This window comes from Amyelois transitella, chromosome 15 (genome assembly GCF_032362555.1).
Source record: "Amyelois transitella isolate CPQ chromosome 15, ilAmyTran1.1, whole genome shotgun sequence".
In the NCBI taxonomy this organism is placed as follows: Eukaryota; Metazoa; Arthropoda; class Insecta; order Lepidoptera; family Pyralidae; genus Amyelois; species Amyelois transitella.
Window position 1 is genome coordinate 186,052 of NC_083518.1, and position 18,456 is coordinate 204,507.

At 36.0% G+C, this 18,456-nt stretch overlaps 1 protein-coding gene across 1 annotated transcript in view; it reads right to left on the bottom strand.

The window, feature by feature from the left end:
* Positions 1 to 1,000: 1,000 nt before the first annotated feature.
* The window catches only part of LOC106136468 (parapinopsin), a 30,648-nt gene continuing 13,192 nt past the window's right edge, over positions 1,001 to 18,456 (bottom strand). Inside the window, exons 3-7 of the mRNA XM_013337030.2 lie at positions 6,009 to 6,204; positions 5,048 to 5,180; positions 2,826 to 2,966; positions 2,472 to 2,561; positions 1,001 to 2,289 (exon numbers count right to left, since the gene is read on the bottom strand). Coding sequence (XP_013192484.2) covers positions 1,513 to 2,289; positions 2,472 to 2,561; positions 2,826 to 2,966; positions 5,048 to 5,180; positions 6,009 to 6,204 — 1,337 coding nt within the window. The 3' untranslated portion in view covers positions 1,001 to 1,512. The remainder of the gene's footprint in view (positions 2,290 to 2,471; positions 2,562 to 2,825; positions 2,967 to 5,047; positions 5,181 to 6,008; positions 6,205 to 18,456) is intronic.

An 18,456-nucleotide genomic window follows, 5' to 3' on the forward strand; every position in this document is an offset into this window, starting at 1 on the left:
GTACGCTGTGCAAAAAGCAGTTAAAAAGAGTAAAACATTCGTCAGAAGCACTAATTAACACTATAATCATGTTCAAAATATCCTTAGAATTTCGTAGAGGAGAAATAATGAAGCGAAACGAAGTATAATGGCTGGGCGGGTTTGTGTTACACTTTTAATGAAATATTTTGGCCGGCGAGTAAGCTTGAGTAATGACCGGGAAACTGCATTTGCTTTTAAAATGTCTACAATAGGCAGCGACATCGTGACTTGCTTTTGGTAATTAACTAGCTTTTGTAAAGCTAGTTGCTTTTGTATCTGTAAGGTTTATATTAATAGTTTGTTTGATGGAATATAGTCATAATTTATTTTATGGAAATCACACGTGGTCTCAAAGTTAGCTATTAGGTGGAAAAGCAGTCCGAAGTAAATATGTGTATTTAGTTATGAAATAAAAGAATTTGTTAGTGGCAATTCTTTATTGAGAATGTTTTGATGGCACAGAGACAGAAGTTTTATAAGAAACATCCAAATTATACAGCTAGGAATTACTTAACTCTAAACATGTAAACACCCAACACAATTAAAAATTGGCTTTAAAGTCAAATTTCCTAAATATTTTTCTCAATCATTTTAAACTAAATCTGTATTAAGTACCTAAACACAAATACACTTAGAATAAACTTAAAACTAAATTTGGCGACATTGTTTTGGAACGTCCAAACGAGTAAATTGTAACAAGTGTTAGTATTGTATTATACAATATTTCAATTGTAGCTGGCAAAAAATGTTCATATAATTATCATTAATGCAGAGAAAATTGCAATGTTTTACGATGTTTCTGATCGGTGATATGAAAATATTTTTATGTACACATTCCTCGATACACTATTTTAATATTACATAGTAAATTACGAAGTCTAAACAGCAATTAACAAGTAAGGTAAAATTAATCAAAGAAAAGGCGATTTTATCTATCTATTTTTTCTTTAAAAATAACTACATTGTTCATGTATTTTTTTATATATAATTCTTAATAACGCTCATATCTAGTATCACAGATCCTTGGCCACGACATCTTCCTCGTGTAGTCGTCCGTTCGTGTCAGCACCTCCTGTCAGCAAGATCTTGAGAATCCTCTAGCCAAGCTGCTGTCCTATCACCACAGAAGTTTGAATCATTATTTACATTTTTATCTTTGTCACCAAGTTACACGCATTATTTTATATCCTGGATATTAATCATCCAATACTTTAATTTTTTAATTCTTTGGTTTGGGTGTCAAATCTATCCTGCACATCTTGGTATCAGTGTAGATGGTCTACAAGTAAACCATAAATTGAATTTATCACATTTATATTTTATTTATCACTATCGTACACACTCAGCCTTTCAAAAACTCCCCACTTATAAATAAGTATCCTTACAATACCAACTCATCACATCTAGAGCAAATGTTTGAGTAGCTCACAGTTTATAAATTTCATCAATAAGATGATATCATTTGAAACCAGCTTATGAATTATTCGACACCTAAACATCGTCGTCTGTACCTTCATATTTATCAATATTATATAAATAATTCTGAAACTGATGTGTGTTTGGATCGAAAACCCTTCCGATAGCATCCTTGAAAAGACCTCTTGGTTGGACCACTGCTTCAAACTTCGTTTCAATCGAAAGTTTCCTCTTTTTGTTGTCGTTATCCAGGGCACTGAGATCAAGCGAATAACTGCGTTTGATTATCTTTTGTGATTTGACTCTTTGATACTCGTTTTCAGTACTAAACACATCATTCTTAGATTTATCAGTTATATGATCTTCATAAGCGTCATTTCCATAACCGTTCGCGTCCTCGTTCTCCATTTCCCCATTTCTGGTTTTGATTTCACTAAATATAAGATGTTCAGTGTCTATGATGGTAACTACAGGAGAGCGCTTACGAAATAGCTTGCAGGAAGCTCCAAATATGCCCAGTTTTGGTTCGTTTTCACTGTCGTACGTGTCAATGGATCTGTCTGTGTCCGAGGCCGTTCTGTTTTCTTGTATCGTACATAGTTCAAGATCTCGCTGGAATATTTTATTGTCATGTGCGACTATTTCAGAGACTTCGTCATTGAACACAAGTTTTCTGTCTTTGTTGACTTTTTTGGAAGTGGAAGTGGATATAATGGTTTCTGTGGAGTTGAACCGCGTGGTGGCGTCGTTGAGGCGCGCCGGCGACACGCCGGTGTTGTTGTACCCCTTGTTCATTTGCGACTGCTTGTTCTTTGTGTGGATGCCGAATATGCGTTTGATTGACTGCCGGAACTGTAAGGGAAATATTCGCCATTTTAACTGTAAAGAAATCTTGAAAACGTTCATTTAATGACCTGTTTGAAAATGGACTTTAAAATTAAATTAGACTTTTGTTGAGTGATGAGATTTTTCTGCACTTCTTCAAATCTTTAGGTAGGTTATTTAAATTAAATTCAAGTGAAGACCGAACTTACTTGGGTGTTCATACCGACGTATATCAGCGGATCGTAACATATGGAGCTTTTCGCCACCAGAGCTGGTATAACGCCGGCTCCAGGAGATACCTACAAAGACACAGACATTTAACTAGTTCTGACTAGAAGCGCATGCCAGAAATATCTTAAATCGTTAAAATCTTTTTTTCCCCATAAGGCGAAAGATGAAATGAATATCTTTTAAATTACTGTGGTTGTGCGTAACAGTTGATGGCATGTAGGCGTAACCTTAAAATCGTTTCACTGATGCAAAGCAATGCGGAGATCTCAATGTTTTTGTTAATAATGACCATAACCTCAATAATGAATGTGTCATTTCGAACCAAAACTTACGATGCCATCAGAAGCGAACTGCTCCATGAGAGCGAACAAGGAGTAGGGCGTCCAGGCGACGGTGAAGGCTACGATCATGACGAACACCATCGCCGTAGCCTTGGCCTCCGCGCGGCTCACGCGGCCGAGTCGTTGCGAGTTCTGAAAGGAGAAGAAATTGTAATGGTCATAGAAATAGAAGAACAAAAAAAGATGAAATAATAGCATAAATACAAAAATAAAACTTATATATACGTATAAATTAAAAAAAAGTCAATGTTTGAGAATAAACCAGAGATAAACTAATAGGCATCCAGTGCCACTTTGTGAAACTCCTCACGCCAAATTGAATTAATACCTGTAAAAATATATATCATGTCCATTGTGTCAAATTAAAATCCGTCTGGACAAATAAAAAAATCCAAGCAAAATATTGCTTCATCTTATTATCTCGTTACCACATTGAGATTGAAACGGCTTATTTTTATCACGACCGAATGTTGGAAAAAGGAAATACAATGAAACTTGTAAGCAGATCACAGAATACGATTTATTTCTTTCGTTTTATTAAATTCGGATTAATAATTGGAAGTTCTTTGTGTTATTATTTTCATATTTACATAGTCTGGGAAAGTTTTTTTTAGAAATAATTATAATTATACGCATGCATTATTGCTAATACTGAAATTTCCCTTTATTGTGTATTGTCTGTTTCACACACTTAAAGCAATCGTGTATACACCCTTAAGATGCTGAGTTAGTATTATTAATTAATCATGACACCTTGTGATATTATTACTTAGCGTCTGTTGGATGGATTACGAAATTGAGATTCAGGAAATGTAACAATTTGCAACATCAAAAAGCACAATCCCAACTGCGAATTTTTAAATATTATATGCAAAATACATTTCTTATTCGTCATAATATATTATGTACATACAAAAGGAATACACACAATGTGCCCGGCAGGCACGCGAACAGATCGTTGTTCGTCAATGTTCCCGAGAAATAATGGCGGTAGTTAATTGCCAATTATTTTTGCCGTGGAGTGATTTTCCTGTCAATATTTTCAGTCATTATTTTTGCGATAAAGGATTTTTAGGGTTCCGTTGTCAAAATATAAAAACATTTATAGTTTCGTCGTCGAGTCGGCCTCTGTGGCTCAGCGGTAGTACGCTTGTCTGTGACACCGGAGGTCCCGGGTTCGAATCCCGGTCAGGGCATGATGAGAAAAGAACTTTTTCTGATTGGCCTGGGTCTTGGATGTTTATCTATATAAGTATTTATTATAAAATATAGTATCGTTGAGTTAGTATCTCGTAACACAAGTCTCGAACTTACTTCGAGGCTAACTCAATCAGTGTAATTTGTCCCGTATATATTTATATTTATTTATTTATTTCGTCGACACAAACTCAAAAACTTGGTTTGGACATAAATCGACCAAGTGGTTCATGAATTACGGGATAATATCGATTATGGCACCTTTGTGCAAGAATCCGACTCGCACTTGGCCTTTTCTTTTAGAATACACACAGCAAATAGATTTAAAAATACGATACAAATAGAAACGTTGCACAAAATGCGATACATTTTCCTATTGAATACCGTACTATATTAAACTCACGTGGGAAGAAAATCTCGAATCGCATCACACGCTTCGGGAAAATATTAGTTTTTCTACTTCAAAGCGAAAATATAAAGTAATCCGAATGCAAAAGACCTCATTTTTTCAACATATTGTGGTAGAGTTTGTGAGCAAACAAACCCGATAACCTTACTTCGTAGCCTGAGTTTTGAACCCAGTATCAAACTATCGGCCGTTGCATTTGTTTAAATTTTCCATTAGGTTTCATCTCAAAAAACGGTTTTTCAGCAGGTTCTGCTATTTCCTCTTATAATAACAAGCACAAGGAAGAGCAACCATTAATTGGCCAACAAACAGTATAATGTTTTATATTCTGTGATGTAAACAAAAATCAACAATTGTAAACAAAGATCAGATTTTGTTGACATTTCGCACTGAAATAGTCAAGTAGACTTAAGATAACAATAACAGTAATATATTTCAGTAATCCTATGCTTTCCCTTGATTGACTTCTACAATCTATGCACACGCTGTTACTAGACCGATACTGATAGATGCGCTTATTTCGTTGCTTAAAGCGTCCTTTGAATATTGAGTGATCCTTGTCTAAATTGGCGATATCTAGAAAGAGTAGAAGAAAGATAGTGATCACCTTCTTTAGAGTCCTGATGATGTTGACGTAGCTGAAGGTGATGATGATGGTGGGCACGATCTGGCCCATCGCGAACAGGAACATGATGTACGTCAGAGTGTTCATGGACTGCTCGTGCCAGTTCACCGAGCAGCTGTACAGACAGACAGACATAATACACAAATATGTACGGCACAAACCACACGGATTGAGCTCGCCTCAAAGTTACTTCGAGACTTGTACGAGTATTAGACGTGATTATATGTATGTATGTCACAATAGAAAACGAAATTTTATTTTATTCTTGGATGTTACATTAATTTAAGTAGGTACTTATCACAAAATTTAGTATAGTTGAGTTAGAATTAATGGATGTTTATCTATATAAGTATTTATTATAAAATATAGTATCGTTGAGTTAGTATCTCGTAACACAAGTTTCGAACTTACTTCGAGGCTAACTCAATCAATATAATTTGTCAAAAAAAAATAACTTAGAATTAACTCAACGATACTAAATTTTGTGATAAGTAGTTAATTTAATGTAACATCCAAGAATAAAATAAAATTTCGTTTTCTATTGTGACATACATACTGTCATACATAGGATACGTCTATTTCCCTTGCCGACAGCCTTCAGAAGACTGATAGGCCATGTTCAATTGTTCAGCTGTTTGGTTTAAAGATAGAATTGAGATTCAAATAGTGACAGGTTGCTAAAAAAAGAATCCCTAGTTTGTAAGCCCATCCCTTAGTCGTCTTTTACGAAATCCATGGGAAAGAGATGGAGTGGTTCTTTTTTCTATTGGTGCCGGGAACCACACGGCACTGTTGTGACCTGATCAGGAATTGTTTCTCTATCAAACAGGTCGTCCAATTAATCTGTAAAACATACAAGTATACCTTCCTCAAAGATGGAAAAGCATCGTCAGTCAACCAAGTGGATATTTCATTTCAAAGCTTTAGAATCAATATTAGATACCTGATGTTAGCGGCCTCCTGGTTGTAGTTGCCCCAGCCCATCAGAGGCGGGGTGGTCAGGGCCAGGGAGTAGGTCCAGATGAAGACGATGGACAGCACCGCGCCCTTGGAGCTGAGGTGCCGTGAGCTGAGAGGCCGCGTCACCATCAGGTAGCGCTCGAAGGAGATCACGGTCAGGGTCGTGATGGAGGTGATGCCTGTAAAAAAAAAGGTGGTTGTAGTGTCACGTGGTTATACCTTACGGGGTAGGCAGAGCCAACAGTCCCGAAAACCGAAATGCCACTGTATCGCGTTCAGCTGTATCGCTTAATGATGGTATTGAGATTCAAATGGTGACAGTTAATTAGTAATTCGCCTAAAGGAAGAATACCAAGTTTGTTAGCCTTTCCCCTGGTCGCGTTTTACGATACCCATGGAAAGGCAGGGAGTGATCCTATTCTAAAGAGCCGGGAACCATATGGCACCTGGGGTTATATATTTGTTCTTTCATTCATTCATTTCATTCATCAGGTCTTTTTAATTGTGGCGAAAGCCTATTACAGCACGGATGATTATATTAATGATAAACATGTGTGGCCCGAGCTGGACATAATGGCCTCTTAAATGCTTATGTATTTTTGACATGATCTTGACATAATTTGTACAGTATGTACATATTTTATTTTATACTAGCTTTCCGCCCGCGGCTTCGCCCACGTGTAATTCGGTTATATATAGCGTTTTTTAATGATCTCGACAGGGCTTTTTCTTCCACAGGCTGAAATCTTGTTACAACTGGAATTAAATATAGCCTGTGTTACTCAGGGATGATGTAGCTTTCTAATGGTGAATGTTTGAAATCGATTCAGTAGTTTCGGAGTTTATCGATTACATGTGTAAACAAACAAACATATGTATAAAAAAATAGATTGTTCCTCTTTATAATATTAGTATACCTACATACAAATCTATATAGAAAAAGTAAAGCGAGACAAAATCATCGTCTCAAAAGAAAAAAAAAAACAGGATTTATAGGACGAAGAGGCCTTACAGGATTTCCTTCTGTTTAAGTATTTGCGTCTGATAGTCATCATCCCATGTGAATGAGCTGATGATGGAAGGTACAACTCCTCAACGGTTAGGAGTTGAAAGAAAATTCTTACGAAGTTATACGTACATGTGAGGCTATTAGGTTGACCTGATAATAAAAAGTAAATCTCATTAACGTTAAGAATTTAGGTGAAAATGGATGCGGACAAATTCCGTCTCTTCACTTGTTTCCTTTTAGCTGTTTGTATGGGTAGTGTTAACACAAAATAGGGATTTAAAGGCGTGATGTTATTAATGTTATGCATGTATGTACATAATTATGTATGTTATTATGTATGTTAAAGAGACGACTGAAAGTTGTCATACAAAGTCTTTTTTTTTAAGGATGGGAAATCATCAAATGACCTCTCCCGCTCTGGGTGGAACGGAAGGGAGTGTCAGACTTTTACTGACTAAAACCCACCTCGTTCCTTCAATTGCCCTTTGCGTTCCGGGGCCACGGTATCTCGTTAGAACTTTCCCGCAGCCCCGGCTCAGATTATCCCGTTTCCCCCCCTTGGGGGTTGACATTTCGAAAATCCCTTCTTAGTGCTCACTTATGTTACTAAAGGAACCTCTGTTCAAAATCTCAGACTCCTATACCGAGCGGTTTCGGCTGTGCGTTAATAAATCAGTCACCCAATCGCACCCCCTAAATCACGATTGGAGGGTAGTTTGAAAAAACTTATAATGTCAAACATATTTACTTGCCTATGTACGTGTTCATGCCAAGTTTCAAGTTTATAAACCCAAGGAATAACATTTTTCATAGAAACGTTTTTACCACTTTTCCCCCCCTTGGGGGTTGAATTTCCAAAAATCCTTTCTTAGTGCTCCCCTACATATCCCAAGGAACCTACATTCCAAATTTCAGCTGTCTACGACCAGTAGTTTCGACTGTGCGTTGTCTGTCAGTCAGTCACTCAGTAACGGAAGAGTTTTATATATATAGATAGATTTATTTTATTGGACGAAATATTCGTATTGACATAATCAGTTCTACATTCATACATGTTTTTTAATGTAGACAATGTGCATTCGTCCACGATTTAGATTTAAGAGATCTATATTTGTAAATTGACGTCCTATGAAAATGCTGCAGTGTAGTTTGTTCCGCCGCTTCTTCTACACATGCGCTTTGGAAGCGGTAGTAGTTATAATTAGATTTAAGTTATGTGACGTCAATAAGTGATACCTTGTATCCAATTTTGAAAATAAATCTATTCCATTCCATTCCATTCCATTCCATTCCATTCCATTCCATTCCATTCCATTCCATTCCATTCCATTCCATTCCATTCCATTCCATTCCATTCCATTCCATTCCATTCCATTCCATTCCATTCCATTCCATTCCATTCCATTCCATTCCATTCCATTCCATTCCATTCCATTCCATTCCATTCCATTCCATTCCATTCCATTCCATTCCATTCCATTCCATTCCATTCCATTCCATTCCATTCCATTCCATTCCATTCCATTCCATTCCATTCCATTCCATTCCATTCCATTCCATTCCATTCCATTCCATTCCATTCCATTCCGAACTCATCGCCTAACAGAAGAATCCCAAGTTAATAAGCCTGTCTTTTAGTCGTCTTTTACGACATCCATGGGAACGAAATGGAATTGTCCATTTCTTTTTTTTATTGCTGCCGGGAACCACACGGCACTTTTTGTACAATAGGCCACATAGATATGGAACCATCTTGGTTACTGAAGGTATCTAGTGTATACTTTTCATGTGGCCGACTGTACAACGTTAACATTATGGAATTGATAAGCTTAACTGCCGCTAGCAAAGCTTTCCCTGTCACATCGTTATCGTAATTAGCAGGATTTAAATAAATGAAATTCTGAGATAATTACGCATTAACGCAATTTCATGTTTCACAAGAGAAAAAAATGTACTCGTTTATTACTATTTCAAATCTAAGAAAATACGCGGTTCATAATGTTCAAAGACGGGATTACATTTAGATAAATTTTACAATATTTTGTAGAAAAGACGAAGTATACTGAATTTCATTTCGTGTATATCTACAATATACCTATTTTTGAACTAGATTTGGAGACAACTAAATACTGAAATAAATGTCTAAATACATATTTCGAAATGATATATTCATCAGTTGTCTCCAATATTATACAATCTCTCAATATGTTTAAGTTTGTGGGGCAAATCGGTTAAGTGCTTTTTGAGATATTCACAATTCGGTAAAAAATTAAAGTGTTCGCGAATTCTAAGTCCGCAGCGAACCACTAGAATTGTACACTTAGGAATGTAAAAGTAAAACAATATTTGCCTAAAATATAAGGAAAATTTGTTGCGATCACTTTTATGTCTCGTGAAAATTTCGAAATTTCCTTTATTCCGTTTTTCATTATCATGAACTATGTTGAGAGTAATCCGCTCGACATGAATATTCGATGAACAACAAATTTAAACCTCCCAGTAGGCCATAAATTCCTTCTTTGTGGATTAAATCGATAAAAAATTGTAAGCTGCTTATGAAAATAATCTCGGGCTCCACTGAAACAGAAAATGAGGTTTTCAATGAAATATGTCTTTGGCAAACTGCTATATTACACAATACCAAGCTGTTTAGAGTCCGAAAGTAAAACAGCACTATGCGTTTGAAGATATAAGTTCCCTTTTTACGGTTATCTGAGGTATTTGAAGGCATGCCATGTGGTTCCTGGGATTTTAGAATAGAACCACTCCAAATCTTTCCCGTGGATGTCGTAAAAGAAAATAGACACACTTATCTAGTGGCAGCTGCCGTGTGTACCAGTACATCAAGAGAAAGGTTAAATTATTTGCATGTACGAGGAAATAAAATTTATAAGGTTACAGATACAGCATAACCAAAGGATAATACTTACATACATACATATAGTCACGTCCTTAGCCCTCGCTTGGTTAACAGAGCCAACAATCTTAAAAAGTCTGATAGGCCACGTTCGGCTGTTTGGATTAATGATAGAATTGAGATTCTAAGATTAATAACTTGGGATTCTTCTTTTGGGCTAAAAATCTGTCATTATCTAAAATTTCATTTTCATTTCCTGAAATTCTCATTCTAGAGGTACGAAGACCTCATAAGTCGTTTTGATTGCTTGTATAAAGTTGAACAATTGAATGCATATAAGCATAATAATCGCTGTAGAAGTTTACATTTAAACCATACGAGAGAAAATCGTGATCAGATAGATCTACTCATATTTTAGATGTTAGTTTTCCAAAAATGGGAAAAGATACAGAAATAAACAATGCTCAGGTACAGATGTCCATCGGTTTGAATACTCTATCATTTATAGGTCACTCGAAACAAATGCGCTAAACTTGAAACGAGTCGCGTGAATCGAGGTATTTTCGTTCAGGTTCTGCTAAATTTGCGAGCGGTCCATATTCGGAGATATGGATCTGAATTGATTTAGTTAAAATTTATTTTAGGTAACCATTGAAAAACAGTTTAATTTTGTTCCATTATTCAATAAAAGGCCACGTTTAGCTGTATGGCGTATGATGGAATCGAGATTTAAATAGTGATAAAATATATACATTTAAATAGATTTGTTTTCAAGTATTAAGTATTATTCTTTTAAGGTATGTGATTCCCCGCACAAAAAGAAAAAAAGACCATTACATCTCTTTCCCATGGAGGCCGTAAAGGGCGTCTAAGGACGCCTTTTACTCTAGGCTTTTAAATTTGGGATTCTATTTCGCGATGGACTAGCAAACTGTCACTATTTGAATCTCAATTCTATTAAACCACAGCCGGACGTGGCCTTTCAGTCTTTTCAAGATTGTTGGCTCTGTCTTCCTCGCGAGGGTTAAAGACGTGACTATGTATATTATGGTTATAATCTTTCTGTAACCTTAGAAATTTTATTTCCTCATAAATGTTAACTTGGAAACAGTAAGTTTAAATTCAATTATTAATTATCTTAACAAGATTTGAAATTACCACTATCCCGGATATTCGAGGCTACTGCTCCTACATATTCAAACATTAACCCACTGAGATCTCCAAACTTCTACATGTAACTCCTAGATTAGGCAAACTCTTAAGTAAGTACTACTATGTAACTAGCTTCGTGAATCTGGATCCGAGTAATAGTTCTGAGTTACAAGATTAACATTTCATAAGGTCCAGAGTGGATAGAGGAATCCTTTATAAATCTACATGTTAGGAAGTGCCGTGCGGTTTCCAGCACTTTAGAATAGAACTACTCTTTAACTTTCCCATGGATGGAACCACACGACATGTATGAAATGATTTTCATTAAAAAATGTCATATTAAAATGAAACGCGCAAATCTGAATAATGGTCTTTTCATTCAAATTCCTGGGTAAGTAATTCTGGCTCTGAATGCCCTAGATACATTGATAATGCATTATTTGCAATTGTGAATCAAACAAAAAAGAATGAAGTTCAATTAACTGTTATTATTTTCGTGTCCTGAATTTTCTTCCTCCTGGCTTTAGTCCCGGTTGCATCCTCACCTCTCTGGAGAGGAGCCCGGGGTATGCCTTTGACCATGGATCCTTGATTGGGTGAGTCAGTTTTTTACACAAAGCGATAGAGGTAAGATGCCTTGTGTTAAAACATGACTCACCAAAAATAGGATGTCTTGGATAATGGCGGACTTCAGGCTAGACTGGAAAGGTTAAATCTGCTTAGGACTATGGGTATAATTAGTATATATTAAGTTGTCACGTGTACGTACATACATATGTATATTCACGTCTTTGTCTTTGACAAGTTGGACAGAGTCAACAGTTTTACAAAAACTTAAGCACCATGTTCAGTTCAGCTGTATGGCTTAATGATGGAATTGGAATTCAAATAGCTGCAGGTTGCTAGCCCATCCCCGAAAATAATCTCTAAATCTAAAAAGGTTTATGACCGTATCCCTTAGTCTCCTTTTACGATATCCGTGGGAAGTGGTCCTATTCCTAAGTGTCGGGAACCACCATTAACGTGAGGTGTACTTCATTTGCATTAAATAGTTCGTGCCAAATTTATCTCCAGAGTTCCAGTGACAGATTAGGAAATTAACATGACACCCAGTTATCACGCTTTCCCTTAAAATTAAGCTCCTGCATAGTAATACTACACTATAATCTATCTAAATCAGAGTGTCGGTGGATGTAACAGAGATCTTAATATCTGCCGAGCTAAATTACTATCTTAATGGAATTAATAAGGAGCATTCACATCACTGGGCTGAGAGTTATCCAATTTCCTTGCCTCTCGCAAGTCTCAAGCGCCGCTGAGTCGTTTGCAGATGAAATCAATTCAAAGAAAGGTCAAAAGAGAAATGTGCCGGCCAAACGATTTATTTGTAAGGAATTTAGATCACTTTCCTATAAATATTTGAGAAATAAATAATGGTTTGTATACTCTTATTATTATTAAAATCTTTATTGAGTTCAAAGAATAATCAGAATATAGCAAACAGATAAGAAATCAGGTTTTAACTGCGCAAAAAGGTATCAGCTGATACATAACTATGTATATATGTATGAGTGACCTGCAATAATTTGGAGTAATAATTTACTTTTATTAATTAGAAAATTTTCAGGGCGTTTAATTATTTTTAAATTTTTGTTTCATTAATAGAAACAAGTTAAACAAGGATTTGACAATAATGTAGTTTATATTCAAGATTTTTTAATTCAATCATATCTACTATGTCAATTAACGTTACTATAATCAAGATCTAAGAGTATGCAAAAATTGGTAACAATGTCGTTTTTGTAAAATTTCATTTTCATCGAGAAATTAAAATCCAAAAATATCAAAGTGAATGTTGGGGTCCCGTCAGTACCACAACTAGAAGCACTCAGAGCTTGTCACAGGTAACAGAATCAAGGCTGCTCGTCCGTCGAAGCCTATAGGGAATTAAGCCATTTGCTTTAGAAGCCAGATAACAAATATGTATGAGATAAATCGTGTATATATTATACTACTCGTATATACTACGTTGACTGAAAGGCCAAGTTTAGATGCATGGCTTTATGGTCAAATTGAGCTCGTTCACTTATTACTTTTTAAAAGAAAAGAATAACTTCTTTTTATTGTTCTTAAAATATATGTCTAAATTCTTAGAAGATAAGAAGAGAACTAGATTTAGCCTATGATCTTGTAATCGGTTGTCGGATTATAGGATACTTCATAACGCTTAATAATTGTCAAAACGTTTGGTTTCACAACATTGGTTGATGTCAAATAAATTACTTAAAACTAAGTTTACTGCCGCTTCCAAGGCGTCAGTGCAAAAGAAGCGGTAACAAACTGCACTGCAGCATTTTCTTTTGCGGGGTAGACAGAGCCTGTAGGGGTAGTCAGACAGCCAAGCAGTCTTGAAAAGACTAAATGGCCACGTTCAGTTATTTGGCTTAACGATTGAATTGAGATTCAACTAGTGACAGGTTGCTAGCCCATCGCCTAAAAAAGAATACCAAGTTTGTAAGCCCATCCCTTAGTCGCCTTTTACGACATCCATGGGAAAGAGATGGAGTGGTCTTATCCTTTTTTGTATTGGTGCCGGGAACCACACGGCACAATACAAACGGCACACAGTAATTTGCCATGATTATATAAATATTTTATTTTTTTATTTATTATAGATAAACATCCAAGACCCAGACCAATCAAAGTAAGTTCGTTTCCCATCATGCCCTGGCGTTCGAAACCAGGACCAGTTCGTCCGGTGTCACAGACAAACGCTGCTTACCGCTGCGCCGCAGAGGTTGCGCCACAGAGAGATGCAGTTTAAGACAGGCTGTTGGAAAGACTAGACATTCGCCATCACATTTTTTGTTCTATTTTCTTCATTTGTATCCGTACCAATATAAGCAGTTTTACCGAAATAAATTTAACACGACAATACCATATTTAAGAACACTGATAACATTTAATTCGAATATACCAAGGGACCATAATCAAAGTAATAAATTAAAATCTTGGCAACTCAATTTGACTGACAGCTAGGCCTACAATAAAATAAATTATGTCCACTCCAGAAGTCTGGTGATGGCGGGCTATATATCCTTGGCGAAGTCTCGGGATCTTTATAACATCTACTTGTAAAAGTGTATTTTAATATAACTTTCCGCCCTGGCTTCGCATGTCAGCTTTTTCGGTGAACTTTTACGGCGAACGAAGTCGCGGGCAATAGCCAGTAACGATTAAACTTTATTTTTTGAGTCAAAGAGTTTAAAATATGAACTATCTTAAAACCGTCACTCAGAAAGAGGAAGAATATGTAGAAAGTGAAGAAGGAAATAAAAGTACGGTCGAATTGAGAACCTCCTAATTTTTTGAATCTGTGGCGAAATCCATACACCGCAAGTCAAAAAAAAAATAGAATGACGCGACGTTATCAGTCATAAACAGCGAAAAACCTAAATCGCGCAAGCAAAGATTTCACGGATTGGAGCTATATATACAACCTCCGACACAATCATCATTGGCGCCGCCGTTCCCCAGTCATCATATTAAGAAATAAACTCGTTAAAGCGGGATATCAAACTCTTTTGATACACCAATTCAATCATTCTTCTGTAAATATTCTATGAATATTACCTAAGGGATAGGATTATTATAAAGTGCCGTGTGGTTCCCGGCACCAATACAAAAAAGAATAGGACCAGTCCATCTCTTTCCCGTGGATGTCGTAAAAGGCGATTAAGGGATAGGCTTAAAAACTTGGGATTCTTTTTTAGGCGATGGGCTAGCAACCTGTCACTATTTGAATCTCAATTCTATCATTAAGCCAAATAGCTGAACGTGGCCATTCAGTATTTTCAAGACTGTTGGCTCTGTCTACCCCGCAAGGGATATAGACGTGACCATATGTATGTATAGGATTATAAACTTGTAGACGATGCGCTAACAATCTAATCTTTGAATCTTAATTCCATCATGAAGCCATACTGCAAACAAAACTGTTGTTCAAAACTGTTGGCTATGTCTACCTCGCAAGGAATATAGACGTATCGCATATGTATGTATCGTATCCAACTGTCCCATTTTCTAATCTGTGTCATCCGGAACACGTGACGTCACAGCGTTGTGTGTGGCAATCCGAATGAAAATAGATCTTCAGAGACGCTGGAATACGTTCATTCATGTTTTTTAATGTGTACAATTCGTCCACGATTTAGATTTAAGAGATCTATATTTGTAAATTGACGTCCGATGAAAATGCTGCAGTGTAGTTTGTTCCGCCGCTTCTTCTACACATGCGCTTTGGAAGCGGTGGTAGTTATAATTAGATTTAAGTTATGTGACGTCAATAAGTGATACCTTGTATCCAATTTTGAATATAAATCTGAATTCTACTGGAATCTTTCCTCATGGTAATGTAGTTCTGGTGGTTGTATAGATATTATCAAGGTATACATATATTCCGCGAGGAAAGTGTAAATATGTAATGACATAATTTATTTATTTATTGAGCATTCCAAACAGATTACCTACAAACAAGAAATGTGTACACAAATTGAACTGATACAGATTATATTATCTTAAAACATCCGTGTCTAATTGCCAAAATGTTTATGTAATTTGCAAATAATTTAACAATTCGCTTGCTATTAGAAAAATTAGAAAAAATAATTTTTAATAATACGAAACCGCCGAGCTTGCATGAAGGGAGTTATGAATGTGGATGAAGCGAAGGAAGTATGCAGAGATCGTGGCAAGTAGAAAGAGGTAGTCTCTGCCTACCCCTCCGGAAAAGAGGCGTGATTTTATGTATGTATGTTTAATAATAGTTTAAGTAACACATTAATAAAACAATACAGTGTGCAAGTAAATATAAAAATTTAACAGAATTAAGATGAGATAATGAAGCAAAGAGAAGCAATAAGGAAGCAATGTTTAGACATATGTTCAATGTGATATACGCTTAGTGACCGTTCATTCTGATGAACACTAATATTTGCCGTCTGAACTTATCTAGCGAAAAATGATAGATATCAAATGTCTATGTTAGAGATCAAGATTTTATTGTATCGGCGACACATCTCGAGAACAGGGTTATTACGTGGAATGTGTTGGTTTTCTTTTTGTTCATTCCTATGAAGATGTTTTAAGGAATAATAGTTGGCAACTTTATGGCCGGAGATGTACTAAAATGTTATACAACTTGAAGTTTTAGATGTAAGAAAGGCTGTTGTTTTCAATAAATAAACAAATGGAATTCCAAACAGTTTGCTCACTTAACTACACTGCAGCATATATGTAACTATAACAGCTTTATTCAGTGGAATGGCCTGCTAAATCGTTTTAAATGTTATTTAACTCTGTAAACGCTTTGAAAGTCATAACCCCAAACAATTGAAATCTATTTTTGTTTGATAGTGCGAGTGATTTTTTTGAATTTCCAGTTGTAACGTATGCGAGGCATATTTTTACGTTTTATAACGAATTCCGGCATGTTGGAAGCAGGAACACGTGCTGAAGAGTAATTGTTTTAATTTTTTACGACTGCACAGAAAGGAATTTATGTTTTTAGTCACTATTTGAATCTAAAGCTTTCCTTTCAATTTTATGACAATTTTGGTATTGTATGTATTTATAGCGATTATTATTTTTAGTATTTATATCGATATTGTTTTTAGTATTTATAGCGATCTCCCAGAAAGATTTACGGTAAAATTGTATGCAGGAATACAAATCTATAATAATCTATAAATTATAACGATGTTTTTTCTTTTTATTAAAATTAATTATTTTGATCTATTAGGTATCGTTTGATTAAGAGAAAACATTACTCAGCCACGGGTGTAAAAGCTATTCATACTAATATTATAAAAGTGCCGTGTGGTTTCCGGCACCAATATATAAAAAAGAATAGCACCACTCCATCTCATTTCCCATGGATGTCGTAAAAGACGACTAAGGGATAGGCTTATAAACTATAAGTATTCTTCTTTTAGGCGATTGGTTAGCAACCTGTCACTATATGAATTTCAATTCTATTGTTAAGCCTAACAGCTGAACTTAGCCTGGTCTTTCAAGACTGCCCGCTCTGTCTACCCCGCAAAGAGATAGTACGTCTAAATAGAGTAGAATTTGCAAAAAACCGTAAGAAAGGTGTAGAAGCAAGTAAGTAATAAATCTTCTTAAACCAGATCCTTGGAATGTCAGGCTTAGTGCTTCCCCAACGCTAAGCTTGCACACTCAGCACTCCGCCCCTGGAGTTTCGCTCCAGGTTATATTCTAAAGCCAGATTATGTTCAGGCCGTTAGGAGAGCGATAGCCCAAAAATAATAATATTCCTTAAGAATTGTATTACTTCGTTCAATATTCTTGATTTCTTTCTAAGCATTTTACTCAAAGACTTTAAGACTGCCAGTAAAACTCGCGTAACAGAACGTTTTGATCTTTACCCGGTCTGGTGAAAAAGATCTATTAATGGAACTACATCATCAGTTTAGACGCAAGATGACTGAATTGAACTAGTCACTAGTCCCATGTGACTACTGGGAGATAATAGTCTCAGTGTCCCCCCAGTGGTGTGGTTCCCGGCAGTGCCGTGTGGTTCTCAACACCAATGTAACAAAGAATAGGATCACTCCATCTCTTTCCCGTGGATGTCGTAAAAGGCGACTAAGGCATTTAAACTTATACACTTGGGATTCTTCATTTTAGGCGATGGACTGGCAACCTGACACTGTCTGAATCTTTTTTAAATTCTATCATTGCGCCGAACGGCTGAATGTGGCCTTTCAGTTCAGGACTGTTGGCTCTGTCTATCCCACAAGGAATATAGACGAGACTATATGTATGTCCCCCCAATGGGGCTTGTGGGATAGGCCGGAGCAGATAGACTGGATGTACTGCTAGATGGAAAATTATCTGCTTGCTTCCAATGCCTGCCACTTTTTAAATAACAAGATTTAGTCGTATCAACTCTCTGGCAGTAGTTCAAAGTAGCAATGGAAAGCGATTTGGCGGCGATACAAATACAACCCTCTTTACCGTCCAAAAATATTACCATTCAATTATTACGTTATCAAACCTGGAATTGACGCAATTCGATACGCAATTTGATGTCTTACAAATGTAACAAGCTATCAGAAATCACAATAGAATCTAAGGTAACAATAATAATAAAACTTTTTAGTGTGTCTGTAATAATTTTTACTAGACTTCTCAATACATATTAAGTCGCACATAAGTTTGGATCATATGTATATCGTTATAAGCTCATTAGCAACTAATATTACAGTCCTACGTAATATGCGTAAAAGTTTAAGTGCTAGACCGAAAACCCATTAAGAGTCGAAAAAACAAGAAAATAATGTTACACAAAAATCTTTGAAGATTTATACAAAGTTAACTTCATTGAGAAGA